This window comes from Manacus candei, unplaced genomic scaffold (assembly GCF_025592945.1).
Source record: "Manacus candei isolate 608988 ecotype Guabito, Panama unplaced genomic scaffold, ASM2559294v1 h1tg000123l, whole genome shotgun sequence".
In the NCBI taxonomy this organism is placed as follows: domain Eukaryota; kingdom Metazoa; phylum Chordata; class Aves; order Passeriformes; family Pipridae; genus Manacus; species Manacus candei.
The window spans coordinates 246,938-271,423 of record NW_026138171.1 but is presented as its reverse complement, the minus strand read 5'-3'; the positions used below and the strand labels follow the sequence as shown (position 1 = coordinate 271,423).

The 24,486-nt window shown below is 51.6% G+C and overlaps 1 protein-coding gene across 1 annotated transcript in view; it reads right to left on the bottom strand.

Annotated features, from left to right (window-relative positions):
- LOC127462239 (collagen alpha-1(VII) chain-like) overlaps positions 1-23,652 on the bottom strand; it is a 142,766-nt gene extending 119,114 nt beyond the window's left edge. The window contains exons 1-18 of the mRNA XM_051770693.1: positions 23,580-23,652; positions 22,173-22,353; positions 18,932-19,091; positions 17,322-17,415; positions 15,803-15,973; positions 14,805-14,965; positions 13,410-13,539; positions 12,324-12,440; positions 11,058-11,213; positions 9,583-9,699; positions 7,409-7,555; positions 6,542-6,661; positions 5,414-5,572; positions 4,168-4,296; positions 2,812-2,961; positions 1,712-1,840; positions 416-562; positions 63-281 (exon numbers count right to left, since the gene is read on the bottom strand). Coding sequence (XP_051626653.1) covers positions 63-281; positions 416-562; positions 1,712-1,840; positions 2,812-2,961; positions 4,168-4,296; positions 5,414-5,572; positions 6,542-6,661; positions 7,409-7,555; positions 9,583-9,699; positions 11,058-11,213; positions 12,324-12,440; positions 13,410-13,539; positions 14,805-14,965; positions 15,803-15,973; positions 17,322-17,415; positions 18,932-19,091; positions 22,173-22,353; positions 23,580-23,652 — 2,560 coding nt within the window. The remainder of the gene's footprint in view (positions 1-62; positions 282-415; positions 563-1,711; positions 1,841-2,811; positions 2,962-4,167; positions 4,297-5,413; positions 5,573-6,541; positions 6,662-7,408; positions 7,556-9,582; positions 9,700-11,057; positions 11,214-12,323; positions 12,441-13,409; positions 13,540-14,804; positions 14,966-15,802; positions 15,974-17,321; positions 17,416-18,931; positions 19,092-22,172; positions 22,354-23,579) is intronic.
- Between the last annotated feature and the right edge of the window lie 834 nt (positions 23,653-24,486).

Sequence of the window (24,486 nt, the reverse complement as noted above, 5' to 3'; positions counted from 1 at the left end):
CTGGAGTTTGGCTCTTCCCTGACATTGCCCACACGTCCAAATCCCACATGGACACAACTCACCGGGCCCGGGGGGAGTTGTCGGCGGTGGGGACACGCCGGTGGTGGCCTGGGGGGTCTCTGGGCTCATTGAAGACCTTGTGGTGGTGGCCACTGGGATAGGAGAGGTGGCCACTTGGAGCAGAGTGTCCCCCACGCTACCGGGAGCCATGGATGGGGTTCTCCTTGGATCCGGTGTCATCGGAGCTGCCGGAGCGCTCGGCGACTCTCCGGGAATTCCCACTGGAGAGGAAACACAAAAAGTGGGGTTTAAACCTCTTGGAAACCTGGAAAAGAGTCAGGAGGTGAGGATGGAAATGGCACCAACATGGATCTCTTGGATCCCACTCTCTTGGATCCGACAGTTCCATACTCACAGGTTTTGGCCGTGAGGACCACGGGGGTTCCCTCCCGCCCTCGGATCATTCCGGACACGTGGATGGTGTAGGAGGTGCCCTCCTTCAGCTCGGGGATGGTGAAGGAAGCTGCCTCTGCCCCAACTAGCTGGGAGGATTCCAAGCCACCTAAGAGGAGACATCCCCAAAAAAATTCCCCACAGGGTCGTTTTGGAATTATCAAAAAAAAACTCCCCGGTGTCGTTTTGGAATCATCCAAAAAAACCCCAAAACAACCCACAGTGTCATTTTGGAATTATCAAAAAATAACCCCCCACTGTGTTGTTTTCCCTTCCTCAGCAAAGCCAGTGATTCCTAACTAATTTATGCAGGAAAAGGGAATTTGGGAATACCCTCTAACCCCTCAGTTTAGGGTGGGAATATCGGGGGAGATGTTTCTCTGCTCGGGTTTTTTGCACTTCAAAAGGAACCTTTTCGGGCTGGAAGGGAAAGATTTGAGGCTGGATCTTCCTTTTTTAGGGAAAACCTGGGTTGCCAGGCCCTGTGGGGCTCCATGGAGTTCCTGGACTTCCTGGACCGCCGGGAGAAAAGGTCACGTCCCACATCAGATGTTCTCTGAATCCATCGGCCCCGGGGGGAGTTGAGGGCAGGGAGCCCAAGGAACAGCAGGGGGGAGTTGTGGGAAGGCAGGTTGGGATCTCCCAACGTTCCTGGAGCAGCCAAACGTTCCCAGAGGGAATTTCTCCCCCTCCTGGGGGCAGAGGTTTCCCCAAGGGAACGATCCATAATCCTTGTTCCAGCAGCTCCCTCCCCTGGATCCTGGGGGACCTGGGCAGGGAGGGCAGAGCTGGTCCCCAAGGTGTCCCCTGTGCTGCTGGAAGGGAACTGCTTGGATTTCCCAAATCCCAGCCGGGCTCAGAGCCAGTGGATCCCTTTGTTGGAGACTAAAACTCGGCTCAGGGCTCAGCTCTGGGGCTTCAGCTGATCCCTGTAGACTTAGACCCTGCCTAGAGCTTGGGGAAAGGCTTAACTGAGCTGAACTGCTGGTTTTGGGGGTTCCTGGTGCTCTGTGCTCATCCCACACCTGCCCAGGGGATTGGGATACTGAGGGGTCGGGATACTGAGGGATGGGGATACCGAGGGATGGGGATACTGAGGGATGGGGATACCGAGGGATGGGGATACTGAGGGATGGGGATACTGAGGGATGGGGATACTGAGGAATCAGGATACTGAGGGATGGGGATACCGAGGGAGGGGGATACCGAGGGAGGGGGATACTTGAGGGATCGGGATACTGAGGACGGGGATACTCACCGTTGGCTGGCCCCCAGGATATCTTATAGTGAGTTATCCCAGGAAGCCTCTTCCAGGAGAGCTTCAAGCTGCTCCCGGCGGTGTCGGTGACCCTCAGGTCCTGGATGGGCTGGGATTCTGCAGGAGGGGCTGGAGAAAGGAACCAGGGGGAGATGGCTGAGGGAACAACCCCAAGGTGGAAGGGGGCAGAGCCACAAATCAAGGAATTCCCAAATCAAGGAATTCTCAAAACCTCAGGACCTCAAGTTTGGAAGGGGAGAGTCACAAATCCAGGCGTTCCCAAATCAAGGAATTCTCAAAACGTCAAGACCCCAAGTTCGAAAGTGCAGAGCCACAAATCAAGGAATTCCCAAAATCTGAAGACCCCAAATTGAGAGGGGCAGAGCCACAATTAACTCCCAAATCAAGGAATTCCCAAAACCTCAAGACCCTGAGTTGGAAGAGGCAGAGCCACAAGTCAAGGAATTCTCAAAACCTGAAGATCCCAGGTTGGAAGGAGCAGAGCCACAAATAAAGGAATTCCCAAATCAAGGAATTCCTAAAACCTCAAGACCCCAAGTTGGAAGGGACAGAACCACAAATAAAGGAATTCCCAAAACCTCAAGATGACAAGTTGAAAGCAGAGCCATATATCAAGGAATTCCCAAAAATCAAGGAACTCCCAAAACCCCAAGATCCCAAGTTGGATGGGATGAAGCCACAAGGAATTCCCAAATCAAGGAATTTCCCAAAACCTCAAGACTCCAAGTTGGAAGAGGCAGAGCCACAAATCAAGGAATTCCCAAAACCTCAACTTGGAAGGGACAGAGAGCCACAAACCAAGGAATTCCCAAATCCTCAAGATCCCAGAGCCACAGATCAAGGAATTCCCAAAACCTCAAGACCCCGAGTGGTGCCTGCAGAGAGGCTCCTCCATTCCTGGGATGCCTGTGGATAAATAACCCTGGGAACTGTGTTAATCCATCCGGGATTGCTCAACATTCCAGAAGGACGTGTCCGCTCCTACTCGTGGATTATTGGCACCAACCACCGGGGCTGCTCCGACCAGGAATCCAACCCTCCAATCCCAACCCAAGGAGGGTTTTCCCACCAGGACACACCTGTGTGGTGGGTCAGGGTCACCTCTGGCCCCTCAGTCCGGCCAAAAACAGCCCGAATTCCGACCCTGTACGGGGTGTCCGGCTCCAAGTGGTCGATCCGATGAGCCAACACTCTGCTGCCCAGGAGCTGGGTCTTGGCGACCTGCTTTCCTGGGAAAAAAAAAGAGGGATATTTCAGAGCCTGGAGCTCTCCCTGGTGGCATCCCCTCCAAAGGAAATAGCCTTTGGAAGAGGCAGAGCCACAAATCGAGGAATTCCCCCCAAATCTGAACACCGCAAGTTGGGAGGGGTAGAATCGCAGTTTAAGGAATTCCCAAACCTCAAGACCCCAAGTTTGGAAGGGGCAGAGCCACAAATCAAGGAATTCCCAAATTAAGGAATTCCCGAAACCTCAAGACCCAAAGTTGGAAGGGACAGAACCAGAAATCAACAAATTCCCAAAACTTTAAGACCCGAATCTGGGAGAGGTAAAATCCCAATTAAATGAATTCCCAAAATCTCAAGACCCCAAGTTTGGAAGGGGCAGAGCCACAAATCAAGAAATTCCCAAAATCTCAAGACCGTGAGTTTGGAAGGGGCAGAGCCACAAATCAAGGAATTCCCAAAATCTCAAGACCCCAAGTTTGGAAGGGGCAGAGCCACAAATCAAGGAACTCCCAAATCAAGGAATTCCCAAAATCTCAAGACCCAAAGTTGGAAGGGACAGAACCACAAATCAAGGAATTCCCAAAACTTCAAGACCCCAATTTGGGAGGGGCAAAATCCCAATTTAATGAATTCCCAAAATCTCAAGACCCCGAGTTTGGAAGGGGCAGAGTCACAAATCAAGGAATTCCCAAATCAAGGAATTCTCAAAACCTCAAGACCCCAAGTTGGAAGGGACAGACCCATAAGGAACTCCCAAATCAAGGAATTTCCAAAACCTCAAGACCCCAAGCTTGGAACAGACAGAGCCACAAATCAAGGAATTCCCAAATCAAGAAACCCAAAACCTCAAGACCCCAAGTCTGGAAGGGGCAGAGCTACAAATAAAGGAATTTCCAAAACCTCAAGACCCCAAATTGGGAGGGACAGAACCACAAATCAAGGAGCTCTCAATTTAAGGAATTCCCAAGACCTCAAGACCCCAAGTTAGGAGGGGCAAAATCCCAATTTAATGAATTCCCAAAACCTCAAGACCCCAATTTCGGAGGGGTAGAGCCACAAATCGAGGAACTCCCAAATCAAGGAACGTCCCTGCACTTTCATTCCGGAGCTTTGGGGATTATTTCATAAATAAAGGAATCCGAGGAAAGAAGGAGTTGCCACCAACAGGACCGAGTTTCTCCATCGTGGGATCCCCCTTTCCCTGCTCACCTTTTCCCGCTCCCACGGCGTTCCAGGTGACTCGGAATTTGGTGGCAGTTGCTGTGGCCCCCCAGGCCAAGGACAGGCTGGTGCTGGTGAGGGACATCACCCTGAAGTTGGGGACGGAGCCCAGGGGAGCTGCAAGGGGAGGACAAGGTTAGTTCCCAAATTCCCGTCCAACAGGGCTCCTCGTCGGCATCGGGATAAGGCCAAAATTATCCCAAAAGGTTCAATTTGCTTATCCTTGGTGTCTCCTCATCCTCACTTGGAGAGGGTATTATCTCTATAATACATATTATATTTTATATACATTATATAATAATATCTAATATATATTAAATATATATTAAATATTTATTCTATAATATATTACATATATTATATAAACTATATATATAATGCACATTATATATATATATGATATATGTTAATATATCTAATATATATTAAATATATAAAAAGATATATTATGCAAAATACATCATATATTATATAATATATATAAAATATATCTAATATATAATATATATAATATGTATAATATACTATATATGCAATATATATAATGTACATTTATATATATTAATATCTAATATATATTAATATACCTAATATATATTAAATATATAAAAATATATATTAGGTAACATATATTATATATTATATATTATATATTATATAATAGATATAAAATATATATAATATAAATATATATTATACACGCAATACATCTTATATACATGATGTATATAAATATCTAATATATATTAATATATCTAATATATAAAAATATATTAAATAAAATATAATAAATATAATTTATTAAATTGTTACTTAAAATATTAAATATAATAAATATAATTAAATTAAATATATTACAGATATTAAATATAGAATATATATTACATATATCAAATAATGTATATAAGATATTATTTTTAATTTATATAATATATAATATATTTATCAATAAATTTATCTATATTTATAGATCTCTTTAAACAGATACATAAATAAATCTCAATATTTGCCACCCTTAAGTTGTACAAAGGGATAAAGTCATGCAAAGGCTCTAATTCCACCAATAGAATCCTTGGGACATAAACCAGGGAGAAATCCCGGGGCTGGGATTGGATCCAGCTGCTCTCAGGCTCCTCTTGGAGAAGGAATTTGGGAAGCCGGGGGGGGGGTCCTTTGTTCTCCTCGGTGTCTCCTGAAATTCCCAGAAATTCCGGGAATGTCCTGTTGGACTCACCTGTCCTGGCCGAGGTGCTGATCCCGGGGCCCTCGGCGGATCCGAAGAGCACGGACACGGAGATGACATACTCGGTGTCGGGAGCCAGGGCACGGAGCTGCTGGGATGTCACCAACCGGCCCAGGGCCACGTGGCGGGGACGGTCCTTGCCAAGGAATTCTGGGAAGAGGAAATAGGAGAAGGTGGGATGGTCTTTGCCAAAGAATTCTTGGGAAGAGGAAATAGGAGAAGGTGGGATGGTCTTTGCCAAAGAATTCTTGGGAAGAGGAAATAGGAGAAGGTGGGATGGTCTTTGCCAAAGAATTCTTGGGAAGAGGAAATAGGAGAAGGTGGGATGGTCTTTGCCAAAGAATTGTTGGGAAGAGCAAATAGGACAGGGTGGGGTGGTCTTTCCAAAGAACTCTTGGGAAGAGGAAATAGGAGAAGGTTCTTTCCAAAGAATTCTTGGGAAGAGGAAACAGGATGGTCTTTGCCAAGGAATTCTTGGGAAGAGGAAATAGGAGAGGGTGGGATGGTCTTTGCCGAAGAATTGTTGGGAAGACAAACAGGAGAAGGTTCTTTCCAAAGAACTCTTGGGAAGAGGAAACAGGAGAAGGTTCTTTGCCAAAGAACCCTTGGGAAGAGGAACAGGAGAAGGTTCTTTGCCAAAGAATTCTTGGGAAGAGGAAACATGAGAAGGTTCTTTGCCAAAGAATTCTTGGGAAGAGGAAACAGGAGAAGGTTCTTTGCCAAAGAACTCTTGGGAAGAGGAAATAGGGTAGGGTGGGATGGTCTTTGGCAAAGAACCCTTGGGAAGACGAAATAAAATAGGAGAGAATAAAGACTGAAGAGTCTGGGAAGAGTCTTGGAAGTCTTTTCCAAGCTCGGTGATTCCATGACAGCCCTGTGTGCGCTGGGGCGAGGGAGGAGAGTTTTCCTGTGCATGTTTATTTGGGAATTTTAACAGGTCAAGTTGCCAAAGTCCCTGGAAGCCCCACCTGGGGCTTCACTTCATGCCCTGAAGTTGTGGGAGAGGCTGCTCAGAGCGGTGAAGGAGCTGGACCTGCCCCTGCTCCACCATCCCTGAGGTTCTCCCGTGCTCCAGGAGGAGCTGGAGGTGGTTCAGGCTGGAGGGGAGATGGATCTTACCTGGGGTAGGACCCCAAGCCACTCTGTAGCCGGTGGCTCCGGTGACGGAATCCCAGGAGAGCAGGAGGCTGTTGGTGGAAATCTCAGTCACGTTCAGCATCCGGACGGTGCTCGAGGCCACTGCGGGAGAGAAGAGTCATCCACTTGGATCCAGGACCCAACAGCTTCCAAAAAAATAGGACAGGGTGGGGTGGTCTTTGCCACAGAACTCTTGGGAAGAGGAAATTGGATGGTCTTTGCCAAAGAATTCTTGGGAAGAGGAAATTGGATGGTCTTTGCCAAAGAATTCTTGGGAAGAGGAAATTGGATGGTCTTTGCCAAAGAATTCTTGGGAAGAGGAAACTGGATGGTCTTTGCCAAAGAATTCTTGGGAAGAGGAAACTGGATGGTCTTTGCCAAAGAATTCTTGGGAAGAGGAAACTGGATGGTCTTTGCCAAAGAATTCTTGGGAAGAGAAAACAGGAAAAGGTTCTTGCCAAAGAATTCTTGGGAAGAGAAAATAGGAGAGGGTGGGATGGTCTCCCAAAACTCCTGGAAGGACTTCAAGAGAGCAACTGTAGATCCCAAATCCCGCCCAGGCCACAGAAGGGCTTTGCCATGGGATGAGGACAGGATGGAGCACCAGGATGGGCCTGGCTCCAAGCCTGGTGAGATCCGGTCGTCACATCCTGGGGAAACGCATCCCAAAAGATCCCCAATGTGGCAAACAAAGCTCACCCCAAGTTCTGGGATGGATAAGAAAAGACAGGCAGGGTGGTGGCGGCCAATTCCAGCACAGCCTGACCCCCACCCTGTGAGAGCTGGATCCCAATCCTGATCCCAATCCTGATCCCAATCCCAATCCAACTCCTCCTGCAGGACACTCACCCGTCGTCGCGTTCCCGCTCCGCACCGGCCCCTCAGCGTTCCCGAAGATGGGGTTGATGGTGACCGTGTATTCCACGCCGGGATGCAGCCCCTGGATCATGTAGTGGCTGTAGGTGCTGCTGAGGTTCACGTCCTGGATGCTGCCCTCTGGGAAGGGAAAGGGGGTTGGGTTCCCTTGGGATGGATGATGGAGGACAATCATCCTGGGGTGACCTCCCTTGGGAAGGGAAGAGGAAATGGGAGAAGGTTCTTTGCCAAAGGATTCTTGGGAAGAGGAAACAGGAGAAGGTTCTTTGCCAAAGGATTCTTGGGAAGAGGAAACAGGAGAAGGTTCTTTGCCAAAGGATTCTTGGGAAGAGGAAACAGGAGAAGGTTCTTTGCCAAAGAATTCTTGGGAAGAGGAAATGGGAGAAGGTTCTTTGCCAAAGAATTCTTGGGAAGAGGAAAGAGGAGAAGGTTCTTTGCCAAAGAATTCTTGGGAAGAGGAAATAGCAGAAGGTTCTTTGCCAAAGGATTCTTGGGAAGAGGAAACAGGAGAAGGTTCTTTCCAAAGGCAGGATAGAGGGAATAAATCCCATAAAACCCACCAATGAGCACATCTGGGGGTGTGAGCCATCCCAAAAGAGGGTCCACGCTCCGGGTGACTCCGTGCTGGGATCATCTTGCCTTTCCCCCCCTGGAGCCAAACGATGCCTCGAACCTGTTTTCTCCTTTCATTTAGTCCTTGTTGGGGCCTAAACCCGGCTCAGTTAAACCTCCCAGCACGGCAGGAGAGGAGCTAAAGTCTAATCCCTATTTCCCAGGGGCCGGCAGCGGGATGTGGGGATTTTTGGGATGAGGAAGGTGCCTTTTCCAGTTCGGACACTGGAGGGTGCCACATTCCCGTCTTCTGCTCCCTGAGCCCCATCCCCCTTCTCCCACCTCCCTCTGGAGCCGCTCCCACAGCTCAGACCGTTCATATTTATTTAATCACCGTCTTAATAATCAAAGAAATATAAAATTAAACCCCCTCCAGGGCTTTGGGATGGGCAGAAGGTGCCCGGATCCCGACATCCCTGCATCCCTAATGCACGGCCCCGGGATGGGAAGAAGATCCAGAGGCCAGAGCGGGCTGCCCCTTGGGATTTTAGCACGCCTGGAACTGGGATTAACTGGTACCAGGTGAATGAGAAAATCCAGACTGGAAGGGATGTGCCCTTCCTGCTTCATCTGAGAGTGTCCCTATCCTAAAAATATTCCTGGCTGGGCACACGTGCTCCGTTCCCAGCTGAGATATTAAACTTGGACTGGGAAACCAGCTGGATTTTGGGGCGTGCCATGACTTTTTTTTCCAGAGGGAAGTGGATTGCAAAGCAATAAAAGCAGTTTTATATCTTCCCCATAAAGATTTTTCCCCTCCTGGTGACCTTTTTGGAGCTGTTCTCCAACCAAACTATCCCCAGCTCTCCTTGTGGGAGACGTCTCCTTGTATCCCAGCCAGGAGGGAATGTGCTGGTTATTCCAAGCCTGGTGTCCTGACATCCCATCTCAGCCCTGAGCCAGGGAAACCTCCACCTCCCAAGGCCAAAAAAATGCCATCAAACCTGAATTTCTGACTCTACAACAACCCCGAAAACCCGTTTGGGTTCAGGGCAGGGGGAGAAGAAGCTCCAGCTGCAAACTCACATCCGGCTCCAAACACCCAGATCCCCCTAAAAAAATGAGGATTGTGGGGATGAAGGGAAGTTTAGTGCCACGGAGAGAACAGAAATAACCACCAGCACTTCCAGTCTGTCCTCCAAAAAGAGGGGTGACCCCAAAGCTCGGGGTGATCCCAAAGCTCACCGTGTGACGTGCAGCTCCCGAGGGAGCGTTTTCCCAGCTTTAACCCCTTCCCAAGGCTACCCAGCTCCGGGAAATCCCACACTAATCCCATGGAACAAGGCTGTGGATCCATCAGCCTGCTTTATGAGCAGGAAGTGTTGCATCCAGGACCGTTTCCCACCAAATTCCACGGCAGAACTCTCCGTTGGAAGCTGCCGGTTGATCCCCGCGTGCGGAGAACTCCGCACCCCAAATCCTGATTTTCTCTTTCCATGGCTGGACAACGAATGTGCTGGTGCTTCCAATGCCTTGGAGGCCTCCCAGCTCCCTTTTCTCCACCCCCTGCATCCATCCCCATCCCTGTATCCCACCTGCTGATGTCCAGGTGAGCCTGTATCCCGTCGCTCCCCGGACCGGGCTCCACCTCGCCTGGAGCGTGTCCGTGGTTTCGTTCTGCAGCCAGAGGTTTTCCACAGGCAGGAGTTTCACTGGAAGGAGGACAGGGAAGAAAAACCACTTGTCAGAGGGAGGGCTTTGCTGGCTCTGGTGGGGAGAACCAGAACCAGTCTGGGTTATCTGAGGGAAATCCCTGGGAAAGAGGAGCCGGGTGGGATTCGGGCTCCTCTCCCAGGGAACGAGGGACAGGGCGAGGGGAAACGGCCTCAAGCTGTGCCAGGGGAGATTTAGATTGGATATTTGGGGTGATTTCCTCATGGAAAGGGTGGTCAGGCATTGGATGGGGTGGAATCCCCATCCCTGGTGGGATTTCAAATCCCTGTGGATGTGGCACTCAGGGACACGGGGCAGTGGTGGAGGAACGGTTGGATTCCATGATCTCAGAGGGCTATTCCAACCTCAGTGATTCCATGGGAGGGATTTCCAGGGTGTCCTGCCCTGCCTGAGAGGTGGAAACCCAACCTGTGACCACTCCAGGCCCGAGGTCTCCAGGCACCAACCTCACCCGCGGGGGCAAAATGTGAGGGCAAACCAAGGCCCTGGTAGATCCCAGACCCCCCTCCCGAGCTGTGGCAGGATAGATCCATCCTGCCAAGACCTCAAATCCGACCAAGCCATCGTGCAGGATCAACTGTTGGAGCCTGGTTAACTGTCTCCTCGTTAATTATGCCAAAACCACCCTGGTTCATCGACTTTTGGAGGCATACGCCCCGCTTTTGGAAGTCTGATGGGACAGATAAGCTGGGAGCTGGCCTGGAGGTGGTCAATTCATACCAGAAAAGTCCAGTCAGGTTTTTCTGACATCACCCTTCTTGGGGTGGATGTGTGGAGACTCACAGAATCATGGAATCACGGAATCAGCCGGGTTGGAAAAGCCCTCTGAGATCATCCAGCCCAACCCTTGATCCAACCCCGCCGTGGTTCCCAGCCCATGGCACTGATGCCACATCCAGTCTGTCCTTAAACACCTCCAGGGACGGAGATTCCACTCCCTCCCTGGGCAGCCCATTCCAATGGCTGAGTACTCTCCATGGAAAATATTCCTTCCCAATGTCCAACCTGCCCCTGCCCTGGCACAGCTCAAGGCCGTGCTTTGTTCCTCTTTTACCCTCTATTATCCTCTAAAAAGTAGATTTTTAGCATTTATATTGTGTAATAAATAAATAACATAATAAATAAATTAATTAAATAAGCTCTTTTGTCTGATCATTCACATAAAATAAACTCTTAATTTACATAAATATCCTCATTTTGCCATCATTAAAACCCACGGGATAAAAGGAATTCCATCACTCCTTAAACTTAAACCCAGCGATTCCTTGGATTTAACACAGTCCTGGGTTAAACCCGGGTTTAGCTGCACCAAGGCCTGGCTTTTCCATGCCTTTACCTGTCCTGCCCAGGGCAGCCACGGGCTGGCTGGGCCCCTGGGGGTGCACGGCGTAGAGGATGACCTTGTATTCCCTGTCCTCCTGCAGGTTGTCCAGAATGTGGGAGGAGATGTCGCCCCGAAGGACCTGCTCGTAGGTCAGGCCTGGCCTGTTGGCTGCAAAGGAAAGGAAAAGGGGGAGGGGGGAGGCTTAGCCTGAATCCTGCAGGGATGACTCTGTGATAGGGAGGAAAAAGAAAAAGAAGAAAAAAAGAAAAAAAGGAAAAAGAAAAAAAGGAAAAAGAAAAAAAGGAAAAAGAAAAAAAGGAAAAAGAAAAAAAGGAAAAAGGAAAAAAGGAAAAAAGGAAAAAAGGAAAAAAGGAAAAAAGGAAAAAAGGAAAAAAGGAAAAAAGGAAAAAAGGAAAAAAGGAAAAAAGGAAAAAAGGAAAAAAGGAAAAAAATGGTGACGAGAAGAAAGAGAAAAAAGAAAAGGATAGAAAAACGAAAACAGGAAAAATAAAAAGAAAGTAGGAGAAAAAAAAGAAAAACGGGAAAAATAAAAAAAAAAAATAACAGGGAAAAAGGAAAGAGGAAAAAAAAGAAAAGAAGTGGGAAAAAGCCACAGCATCACCCCCACCTTCTACAAACTCCAAAGGAAACATCTCCTTATTCTTCCAAACAAAGTCCTTCAAAGGACTCTTCTCCTCTCTCCTGGAGGAACCACATTGTCTGGACAACCTGGTCTCCTTCCAGAGTCGTGCCAGGAGCCAACAGCACCTTTCCTGCCCTTGGCTCACTGCTCCAAGATCAAGGAGAAGGGGGTGGAGCCTTCCTGAATCCCACAGTGATGGCTCCACCACATGGAGATGGTTGGAGTTTCCCAAACCCATTGATGTTTCTGAGAGTTGCGTCCGTGGCTCAAACTCCACAAATCCGTGGTGTCCCAGCCCTTCAGGTCCCACAGAAACATCCCCACATCCCAGAGGTGAGTGTAGGACATCCTAAAGGCTTGGACTCACCCCACATCCCCACCAAAGCTGGGAGGAAGTGGGAAAACCCTCTGGATATGACAAGGCGGCCACAGCATCACCCCCACCTGCTCCAGACGAAACATCTCCAAAAGAAAGTCCTTCAGAGGACTTTTCTCCTCTCTCCTGGAAGAACCACATTGTCTGGACAACCTGGACTCCTTCCAGAGTCGTGTCAGGAGCCAACAGCACCTTTCCCGCCCTTGGCTCGCCGCTCATTCCAAAGGGAAGGCCATGGAATGTCACCAAAAGGACTCACCCCTGGGGATGTAGATCTTGTAGCCCTCCAGTTTCCCAGGGGGAGGGGTCCAGGCCACCTTCAGGCTGAAAGGTCCTTCTTCCACCACCCGGAAGTTGGTGACGGGGGGAACGGGAGCTTCGGGACACGGGAAGGGAGGGGACATGTCATGCCATGAGGGAGTGCCAGGGGAAAGAGCCTTGGGAAATCTTCAGGGATAGAGGGGTAAAAAGAGGGAGCGGCAGCAGCTCCCCCTCAGCTGTTTCCTTGGAACAGGGGGATCCCCCTCCGACCTTCCAGGCATTGTCAAGAATGATTTTTAAGGTTCCTTTCCTGAAATTTCCTCATTTCCTTTCCTTTCTTGGAATTTCCTTATTTCCTTTCTGTTCCCAAACCTCCCCTTCCCTTCCTTTCTCTTCCGCCTTTCCTTTCCCTTCCCTGTTCTCTTTCCCTTCTCCTTCCCTTTGCCCTCCCCTTTCCAAACCTTCCCTTTGCCCTCCCCTTTCCGCTTCCCTCCCCTTCCCCAACCTTCCCTCTTCCCTTCCCTCCCCAAACCTTCCCTCTTCCCTTCCCTCCCCAAACCTTCCCTCTTCCCTTCCCTCCCCAAACCTTCCCTCTTCCCTTCCCTCCCCAAACCTTCCCTCTTCCCTTCCCTCCCCAAACCTTCCCTCTTCCCTTCCCTCCCCAAACCTTCCCTCTTCCCTTCCCTCCCCAAACCTTCCCTCTTCCCTTCCCTCCCCAAACCTTCCCTCTTCCCTTCCCTCCCCAAACCTTCCCTCTTCCCTTCCCTCCCCAAACCTTCCCCCTTCCCTCCCCAAACCTTCCTCCTTCCCTCCCCAAACCTTCCCTCTTCCCTCCCCAAACCTTCCCTCTTCCCTCCCCAAACCTTCCCTCTTCCCTCCCCAAACCTTCCCTTTGCCCTTCCCAAACCTTCCCTTTGCCCTTTCCTTTTCCCTTCCCTTCCCAAACCTTCCCTTCCCTTCCCTTTTCCCTTCCCTTTTCCCTTCCCAAACCTTCCCTTCCCAAACCTTCATTTTTCCCTTCCCCTGGATTCAGGGTGGGATTTTCCCTGTTCCCACCCCGGGAGGATGAGGAGGAGCCACTCACTCGTTTTCCCCTTGGCAGCCGCGGGTTCTCCGAGGGCGTCTCCGTAGGTGGCCCCCACGGTGAGGACATACTTGGTGCTGGGCCTCAGGCCTGTCACCAGCAGGGTGTTGGTGTCACCTCCCACCTCCAGCTGTCACACGGGGGACAAGGGATGTCATCCCACCGCCGGGGCGGGAGAAGGTGCCGGGCTGGGAAGAGCTCGGGATAACACCTTGGGAGGTCGCTTGTTAAAACACACGGACATTGGGATCCAGGAGTGGGATCCGGGGTCATGCTGACATGGGAAAAGGGGAAGGGGATGCACGGATGCAGGGGAAGGGAAGGTTTGGGAAGGGGAGGGAAGATTTGGGAAGGAGAAGGGAGATGGAAAGGGGCAAGGGAGATGGAAAGGGGCAAGGGAGATGGAAAGGGGCAAGGGAGATGGAAAGGGGCAAGGGAGATGGAAAGGGGCAAGGGAAGATTTGGGAAGGGGAAGGGAAGATTTGGGAAGGGGAAGGGAAGATTTGGGAAGGGGAAGGGAAGATTTGGGAAGGGGAAGGGAAGATTTGGGAGGGGCAAGGGAGATGGAAAGGGGCAAGGGAGATGGAAAGGGGCAAGGGAGAGGGAAAGGGGCAAGGGAGAGGGAAAGGGGCAAGGGAGAGGGAAAGGGGCAAGGGAGAGGGAAAGGGGCAAGGGAGAGGGAAAGGGGCAAGGGAGAGGGAAAGGGGCAAGGGAGAGGGAAAGGGGCAAGGGAGAGGGAAAGGGGCAAGGGAGAGGGAAACGGGGAAGGTTTGAGAAGGTTTGGGAAGGGACACTGGGAACACTGACCCCACATTGGGAACAGAAAACCAACACTGGGAACTCAACCTAGTAATTGAGAACTCAACACTGGGAACTCCGACCCAACACTGGGAACTCCAACCCCACACTGGGAACTCCAACCCCACACTGGGAACTCCACCTAATCATTGGGAACTCAGCACTGGGAACTCCCACCCCGACCCTGGGATCTCCCACCCCGACCCTGGGATCTCCCACCCCGACCCTGGGATCTCCCACCCCGACCCTGGGATCTCCCACCCTGACCCTGGGAACTCCCACCCCGACCCTGGGATCTCCCACCCCGACCCTGGGATCTCCCACCCCGACCCTGGGATCTCCCACCCCGACCCTGGGATCTCCCACCCCGACCCTGGGATCTCCCACCCCGACCCTGGGATCTCCCACCCCGACCCTGGGAACTCCCACCCCGACCCTGGGAACTCCCACCCCGACCCTGGGAACTCCCACCCCGACCCTGGGAACTCCACCTAATCATTGGGAACTCAACCCTGGGAATTCCTACCCAACCCCGGGAACTCCCACCCAACCCCGGGAACTCCAACTGTTGCTCTGCCTGACGGGAACTTCGCCCACCTCCCGCTGCTCCTCTGGATCCGGCTGCCCCAAGGGCAGCAGGGGATGGACACGGACACGATATCCCATCACCTTCCCGGTGGCTGGAATCCAGGTGAGCCGCAGGGAGCTGTGACCGTGTTCGCTCACCCGCAGGTCCCGAGGGCCCAGGATCTTCTCAGCTGCCAGAGAAGAAAGGGAAGGGCTTTGGTTTGGACCATGGGAAGTTCATGGATGAAGTCAAGATCCCATCCCTTTGGAGATCTCATCTCCCGGAGATCTCTTCCCTTTGGAGATCTCATCTCCCGGAGATCTCTTTGGAGACCTCATCCCTTTGGAGATCTCTCTGGAGACCTCTTCCCTTTGGAGATCTCTCTGGAGGCCTCTTCCCTTTGGAGATCTCTCTGGAGGCCTCTTCCCTTTGGAGATCTCTCTGGAGGCCTCTTCCCTTTGGAGATCTCTCTGGAGGCCTCTTCCCTTTGGAGATCTCTCTGGAGGCCTCTTCCCTCTGGAGGTCTCTCGGGAGGCCTCTTCCCTCTGGAGGTCTCTCGGGAGGCCTCTTCCCTCTGGAGGTCTCTCGGGAGGCCTCTTCCCTTCGGAGGTCTCTCGGGAGGCCTCATCTCCTGGAAATCTCTTTGGAGACCTCATCTCCTGGAAATCTCTTTGGAGACCTCTTTGGAGACCTCTTTGGAGACCTCTTGACCCAGAGTTCACGGAATAATCCCGTGACAAAACCCCCCACTGCTGGCCCAGCCCGTGGCCGCTCCTTTGGTTTGATCCAGCCCATTCCCAGGATCCGGAATCACTAAACAAACCATGGAGAAGCAGCCACAAGACCCGGAGAACCACAATCCCAAAGCAGGGATTGGATCTGGAATCTGCTCCTCTGGGATCATCCAACCCCTAAAGCTCCGTCGCAACGAACGGAAGGGATGCGGGAACTCCATCTCTTTGGAGGCACTTCCAGGGGCCGGGAAGGGGCACACGGAAAGCGGGATGAAGGGAAAACCTGGACACACCTTGCGTGGTCTTGACAGGCCGTGGTGGCTCCGAGGCGACGAAGCAAAGCCTCCGGGAGAGTTTGGGGCCCACGGAAGGGAGCAGTTGGAAATCCTCCACGTGGAGCACGTGCTCCGCCGCCGGCTCCGAGGCGATCCCGCTCAGCTCCTTCCTGTCAGCATCCTTGATTCCTAAGGGGAGGAAAAAAGGGGGGAAGGAGGCTGTCAAACAGCGCCCATGGAGCAGGTCGGGAAGCGGGAAGGAGGAAGAACATGGTGGACGTGGAGCTGGACGTGGATTTTGGAGTTGTGGTGCTTGTGGAGGAGGAATGGGGCAAGGAATGGGGGCTCTGGCTGGATGGGGGAGGAAGAGGAAGCCTCTTCCATATAGGAAAAGAGGGAAAGGTGTTCTCCAGAGGGGTAGAAGAGATTCCACGGGAATGTGGGTGCTGATGGAATGAGAGGTGTAAAGGTCTCTTGGGGTGGGGAGTGAAAAGGAGCAGGGCAGGATCCAAACTCATCCTTCCTGTTGGATCCAGAGGAGACAGTTCAGGATCCAGCCTCACTCTTCCCATTGGATATAGAGGAGACATTTTAGGATCCAGCCTCACCCTTCCCATTGGATCCACAGGAGCCATTTCAGGATCCAGCCTCACCCTTCCCATTGAATCCAGAGACATTTTAGGATCCAGCTTCATCCTTCCCTTTGGATACAGAGGAGACATTCCAGGATCCAGCCTCACCCTTCCCATTGGATCCAGAGGAGACAGTTCAGGATCCATCCTCACCCTTCCCATTGGATCCAGAGGAGAGAGTTTAGGATCCATCCTCACCCTTCCCATTGGATCCAGAGGAGATAGTTTAGGATCCAAACTCATCCTTCCCATTGGATATAGAGGAGACATTCCAGGATCCAGCCTCATCCTTCCCATTGGATCCAGAGGAGACATTTCAGGATCCAGCCTCACCCTTCCCATTGGATCCACAGGAGACATTTCAGGATCCATCCTCACCCTCCCCATTGAATCCAGAGACATTTTAGGATCCAGCCTCACCCTTCCCATTGGATCCAGAGGAGATAGTTTAGGATCCAAACTCATCCTTCCCATTGGATATAGAGGAGACATTCCAGGATCCAGCCTCATCCTTCCCTTTGGATCCAGAGGAGACATTTCAGGATCCAGCCTCGCCCTTCCCATTGGATCCAGAGGAGACAGTTCAGGATCCAGCCTCACCCTTCCCATTGGATATAGAGGAGACATTCCAGGATCCATCCTCACCCTTCCCATTGGATCCAGCCTCACCCTTCCCACTGGATCCAGAGGAGACAGTTTAGGATCCAAACTCATCCTTCCCATTGGATATAGAGGAGACATTCCAGGATCCAGCCTCACCCTTCCCATTGGATCCAGAGACATTTCAGGATCCAGCAATTTTTCGCAGGAAGGGGGGTTTGTGCCTGAGGAATATTCCGCAGGGAGTGGAGTGCTGGTGCACACACAGTTTTCCATGGATCAGTATTCCATGGATCCATACATACCCACAGCAAACACCGTCACCCCCAGATCCTGCAGGGCCTGGGCTTCGGCTTCCACGGAATCGCTGGATTTCCCATCCGTGATCAAAACAACCACCTGCAGGAATTGGGGGAGGACAAACCAGGGAAGAAAAGGGGAACATGAGGAATTCCTGAGGATTTCCCACTGGGAGCCAGGCTTTGGATGGAATTCCTGTCCTGAGATTAAATCCCGTGAGGACCCAACACCTCCAGGATAATTCCCAGGGAATCGGCTTCCAGGAGCTCTGCCTGTGTCCCAGCACTGCATTCCAGGCATTGCAGGATCCAGCCTCACCCTTCCCATGGGATCCAGAGGACACAGTTCAGGATCCAGCTGAAACTATGTCCAACTCAGGAATCCAACTCAGTGATCTCAGACCTTCCCCTACTTCCCAGTCATCATTCCCAGACCTTCCACTAATTCCAGAGGAATATTCCCAGAGCTTCCACTACTTCCAGCTCAGCATTCCCAGAGCTTCCACTACTTCCAGCTCAGCATTCCCAGAGCTTCCACTACTTCCAGCTCAGCATTCCCAGAGCTTCCACTACTTCCAGCTCAGCATTCCCAGAGCTTCCACTACTTCCAGCTCAGCATTCCCAGAGCTTCCACTACTTCCAGCTCAGCATTCCCAGAGCTTCCACTACTTCCAGCTCAGCATTCCCAGAGCTTCCACTACTTCCAGCTCAGCATTCCCAGAGCTTCCACTACTTCCAGCTCAGCATTCCCAGACCTTCCACTACTTCCAGCTCAGCATTCCCAGAGCTTCCACTACTTCCAGCTCAGCATTCCCAGACCTTCCACTACTTCCAGCTCAGCATTCCCAGAGCTTCCACTACTTCCAGCTCAGCATTCCCAGAGCTTCCACTACTTCCAGCTCAGCATTCCCAGACCTTCCACTACTTCCAGCTCAGCATTCCCAGACCTTCCACTACTTCCAGCTCAGCATTCCCAGACCTTCCACCGCTTCCCAATCAGCATTCCCAGAGCTTCCACCGCTTCCCAATCAGCATTCCCAGAGCTTCCACCGCTTCCCAATCAGCATTCCCAGAGCTTCCACCGCTTCCCAATCAGCATTCCCAGAGCTTCCACCGCTTCCCAATCAGCATTCCCAGACCTTCCACCGCTTCCCAATCAGCATTCCCAGACCTTCCACCGCTTCCCAATCAGCATTCCCAGACCTTCCACTCCTTCCAGCTCAGCATTCCCAGACCTTCCACTACTTCCAGCTCAGCGTTCCCAGAGCTTCCACTACTTCCAGCTCAGCATTCCCAGACCTTCCACTACTTCCAGCTCAGCATTCCCAGACCTTCCACTACTTCCCCATCAGCATTTCCAGACCTTCCACTGCTTCCAGCTCAGCAATCCCAGACCTTCCACTTCTTCCCAATCAGCATTCCCAGACCTTCCACTACTTCCAGCACAGCATTCCCAGACTTTAAACAACTTCCAGCTCTGGGACTCCAAACAGGCCACACTGACTCCGTGTGGGTCTCGGAGGGAAGGAGAAGGTAGATTCCACACCTTGGGATAACGGAGCTGGAGGTGAGATGCCTGCCCCCTCCACCCTCTGGAATTCCCAGGGATATCCCACCTTTGCCGCCTCCTCTCTCCGCGTGTCCGGCCGGGACAGGATCCGGGTGGCAAAGGCCAGGGCTGTTCCCGTCCTCAGGCTGCCGCCTCCCAGGGATGGATCCGGAATTCCAGCCAGCTTTTCCCTGACGGCCGTGGGGTCTGTGAGCTCGATGCTCATCCTGGGAATGAGGAATGGCGGGATAAGGAGCGAGGAAACGCAGCGAGGATAAGGAATAAGGGAACGAGCAGCGATAACGTGGATCTTTAGTTGGCGTTTTCCCAGAGAAGGTGTGGCTGCCCCTGGATCCCTGGAAGTGTCCAAGGCCGGGTTGGAGCAACCTGGGATAGTGGGAGGTGTCCCTGGGGTTGGAAGTGGATGGGCTTTAAATTCCCTTCCAACTCAAACCATTCCAGGATTTTCAGAAATGAGGGGGTTTAGGATCCACCCTCGGTGCTTCCAGGTCTCTCTCCAGCTTAACCATTCCCAGCCAAGGGAAATGCTGCATCCAGGAGGAAAAACAAAGCTCTGGATGCTCCTGGCACAGCCCACCCCCAAATTCCAGTTCCAAATGGGGCCACAGAGTCCTTGGAGCCCCTTGCAGGGCCTAAAGGGGCTCCAGGAGAGCTGGAGAGGGATCTGGGACAAGGGATGGAGGGACAGGACACAGGGAATGGCTTCCCAGTGCCAGAGAGTAGGGCTGGATGGGATATTGGGAAGGAATTGCTGGCTGGGAGGGTGGGGAGGGGCTGGAATGGATTTCCCAGAGAAGCTGTGGCTGCCTCTGGATCCCTGGAAGTGTCCAATGCCGGGTTGGAGCAACCTGGGATAGTGGGAGGTGTTGGGGTTGGAACTGGATGAGCTTTAACATCCCTTCCAACCCCAACCCTGCCGTGATTCCAGGATTCCATTCCCCTCTCCACCCCAGGGAGCGCAGGGAATGAGCCCCAGAGCCCCGTGATCCTAAAACCCCAATACGACCAAAACCAGGAATCCCAAATTTGGGGACTGGGGAACTTCTTGGAGTCGGGATGGACTCCATCCTTCCTGGCCTCCAGAGCTTCCGGGGCAGGGCGAGCACCTCGAGAGGATGGGGATGGGTCAGCTCTGGAGCCATGGAGACATGGTTGGACATGTGGACTTACAGGGCTGTAGGAACCCCACAGGAGCTGCTGGAGGTGGAGACAGGACTGACCCACCTTGGTTCCTCTCTGTGGCCAAGCACCTCGAGGTGCTGGTGGTGCTGAGGGTTGAACCCTCAGCTCAAGAGGTTGAACCCTTGCTCAGGAACTCAACCATGGGGACATGGTTGCCCATCTTGAGTTATGGGGCTGTAGGAACCCCACAGGAGCTGAGCTGAAGAAAGGACTGACCCACCTTGGTTCCTCCCCATGGCCAAGCACCTCGAGGTGCTGGTGACATTGGTGAGGGTTGAACCCTTACTCAAGAACTCAACCATGGGGACATTGTTGCTCATCTGGAGTTATAGGGCTGCAGGAACCCTGCAGGAACCCTACAGGAACTGGAAGGGGAGACAGGAGTGACCCACCTTGGTTCCTCCACATGACCAAGCACCTCAAGGTGCTGGTGGTTGAACCCTTACTCAAGAACTCAACCATGGGGACATTGTTGCCCATCTTGAGTTATGGGGCTGTAGGAACCCTACAGGAGCTGCTGGAAGGGAAGGAAGGATGGACCCACCTAGCTTCCTCTCTGTGGCCAAGCACCTCGAGGTGCTGGTGACATTGGTGAGGGTTCAACTCTTGAACTGGTTGGCCATCTGGACTTATCGGACTGTAGGAATCCCACAGGAGCTGCTGGAGGTGGAGACAGGACTGACCCACCTTGGTTCCTCTCTGTGGCCAAGCACCTCGAGGTGCTGGTGGTGCTGAGGGTTGAACCCTCAGCTCAAGAGGTTGAACCCTTGCTCAGGAACCCCAATCATGGGGTCATGGTTGGCCACAGAGGGTTCCAGGGCTGTAGAAACCCCACAGGAGCTGAGCTGAAGAAAGGACTGACCCACCTTGGTTCCTCCCCATGGCCAAGCACCTCGAGGTGCTGGTGACATTGGTGAGGGTTAAACCCTTACTCAAGAACTCAACCATGGGGACATTGTTGCCCATCTTGAGTTATAGGGCTGCAGGAACCCTACAGGAACTGGAAGGGGAGACAGGACTGACCCGCCTTGGTTCCTCCACATGACCAAGCACCTCGAGGTGCTGGTGGTTGAACCCTTACTCAAGAACTCAACCATGGGGACACTGTTGCCCATCTTGAGTTATGGGGCTGTAGGAACCCCACAGGAGCTGCTGGAGGTGGAGGAAGGATGGACCCACCTTGGTTTATCCCCATGGCCAAGCACCTCAAGGTGCTGGTGGTTTTGAGGGTTGAACTCTTGAGGCATGGGGACATTTTTGCCCATTTTGAGTTATGGGGCTGTAGGAAACCTACAGGAGCTGGTGATGGTGGAGAAAGGACTGGCCCTCCTTGGTTCCTCCCCGTGGCCAAAACCTGTAGGGTCAGAGGGTTGAACTCTAGACCCATGGGGACATGGTTGCTCACATGAGGTTACAGGGCTGCAGGAACCCCACAGGAGCTGCTGGAGGGGGAGGAAGGACAGACCCACCTTGGTTCCTCCCTGTGGCCAAGCACCTGTAGGATCTGAGGGTTGAACTCTTGAACCATGGGGACATTTTTGCCCATTTTGAGTTATGGAGCTGTAGGAACCCCGCAGGAGCTGCTGGAAAGGAAGGAAGGATGGACCCACCTCGGTTCCTTCCTGTGACCAAGCACCTCGAGGTGCTGGTGGTTGAACCCCACTCATAAACTCAACCCTTGCTCCAGAACTCAAGCCATGGTTGCCCCCAGAGGGTTCCAGGGCTGTAGGAACCCCACAGGAGCTGCTGGAGGGGGAGGAAGGATGGACCCACCTTGGTTCCTCCCCATGGCCAAGCACCTCGAGGTGCTGGTGACATTGGTGAGGGTTCAACTCTTGAACCACGGGGACATGGTTGCCCACATGAGGTTGTAGGGCTGTAGGAACCCCACAGGAGCTGGTGATGGTGAAGGAAGGACTGACCCACCTTGGTTCCTCTGTGGCCAAGCATCTCGAGGTGCTGGTGGTCTAAGTGTTGAACCCTCAGCTCAAGAGGTTGAACCCTTGCTCAGGAACTCAACCATGGGGTCATGGTTGGCCACAGAGGGTTCCAGGGCTGTAGGAACCCCACAGGAGCTGCTGGAAGGGGAGGAAGGACTGACCCACCTCGGTTCCTCCCCGTAGAGAGCCACTCCCAGCCGGATCCCTCCTTTCCCCGTTCCCGGGTTCTCCAAGGAACGCGCCGTGCTGCCGACCAAGTCCCGGAGCAGCCGGGAGCTCTCCCTGCCCGCGCCCTGGGATTGTCCCACGAGGAACAGAACGTCGGCCAGCTCTGCTGTCCTGCAGGCTGAGAGGGAGGAGAGGGGCAGGGAGGCTCATCCCACCCCTTGGAATGAGCCAGGGAGCAGGAAAACTCCCCCCGGAGACCCGCGAGCCCCCGGGATTCCACAGCGAGGGAAGAGAGGCAGAGGTGGGATAAAGTGGATAATCAGGAGCTTCCCACAGCAACAGGATTCATTTCCTCCTAATTCCTCATTTTCATGTTCTCACCCAGGAAAATTTTCCCCTCTGAGATGCCCCTGGATCCCTGGAATTATCCCAGGCCAGGTTGGATGGGGCTTGTGGGTAATCAGGGGCTTCCCAGAGCAACAGAATTTGTTGTCCTTAATTCCCCCTAATTCCTCGTTTTCATGCATCCATGCCAGGAGCAGGATCAGAGGCATGAAAAGGAGCAGAGCCCTGATTTCCTAGAAATCCTAATCCCTGATTTTTGGGACCAGCCCAGGTGCTCCGTTATCCACATAATCCCAATTTAAAGGATCCTATGGAAAAGTCAAAGGCAGCACCACTCAGCTCCACCCTGGGATCATCCATGGGTGTATCCATGGGTGTATCCATGCCAGGAGCAGGATGAGAGGCAGGAAAGTGAGCAGAGCCCTGATTTCCCAGAAATCCTAATCCCTGCCTTTTAGAACCAGCTCAGGTGCTCTGTTATCCACATAATCCCAATTAAAAGGATCCTATGGAAAAGTCAAAGGCAGCACCACTCAGCTCCATCCTGGGATCATCCATGGGTGTATCCATGGGTATATCCATGCCAGGAGCTGGATCAGAGGCAGGAAAAGGAGCAGAGCCCTGAATTCCCAGAAATCCTAATCCCTGATTTTTGAGACCAGCCCAGGTGCTCCGTTATCCACATAATCCCAATTAAAAGGATCCTGTGGAAAAGTCAAAGGCAGCAGCACTGCAGCTCCATCCTGAGAATATCCATGGGTGTATCCATGGGTGCATCCATGCCAGGAGCAGGATCAGAGGCAGGAAAAGGAGCAGAGCCCTGATTTCCCAGAAATCCTAATCCCTGCCTTTTGAGACCAGCTCAGGTGCTCTGTTATCCACATAATCCCAATTTAAAGGATCCTATGGAGAAATCAAAGGCAGCACCACTCAGCTCCACCCTGGGATCATCCATGGGTGTATCCATGGCACAAGCTCCTTGGAAAAGGCCTTTTCCTCCCTGATGTGTCCCATCACCCCCCCAAGGTGCTGCATTCCCAGTATCCCACTTTTCCACACCTTCATGGGCAGTCCCAGCTCTGTAGGACACCCCAGCCAGGGCCAGCACCAGGATCTGGGCACACAGCAACATTTCCCTTGGGAAGAAGCTCCCTCTGGATTCCTGGGATCAGCCCAGAGCCTGGGAAGTTGTTCATCTGCAGGGAAAAAAGAGGATTTATAGCTGCAGGTTTGGGGTGGGAAGAGGAGTTTTTCCCCAGCTCATCTTGGTTTAAAAATATTGGCATTGAAGTCCATAAATCCCGGAATTCCTTCCTCTTTGCCCATCCTGGGGAATGCTCAGCTTTGCTCCCTCAGAATTTTTCCCTTTTCTGGGCAACAACGTGAGGAAATTAAAGCCTAAATGGGAATATTGGTGATAAAAGATGAGGAAGCAAAAAAAAAATGAAGGAAAAAAAATGAAGGAAAAAAAAGAAGGAAAAAAAAATGAAGGGAAAAAATTGAAGGAAAAAAATGAAGTAAAAAATGAAGTAAAAAAAATGAAGTAAAAAAAATGAAGTAAAAAAAATGAAGTAAAAAAAATGAAGTAAAAAAATCAAGGAAAAAATGAAGTAAAAAATGAAGTAAAAAAATGAAGTAAAAAAATGAAGTAAAAAAAATCAAGGAAAAAAATCAAGGAAAAAAAAATCAAGGAAAAACTGAAGTAAAAAAAATGAAGTAAAAAAATGAAGTAAAAAAAATGAAGTAAAAAAAAATCAAGGAAAAAAAATCAAGGAAAAAATCAAGGAAAAAAATCAAGGAAAAAATCAAGGAAAAAAATCAAGGAAAAAAATCAAGGAAAAAAATCAAGGAAAAAAATCAAGGAAAAAAATCAAGGAAAAAAATCAAGGAAAAAAATCAAGGAAAAAAATCAAGGAAAAAAATCAAGGAAAAAAATCAAGGAAAAAATCAAGGAAAAAAATCAAGG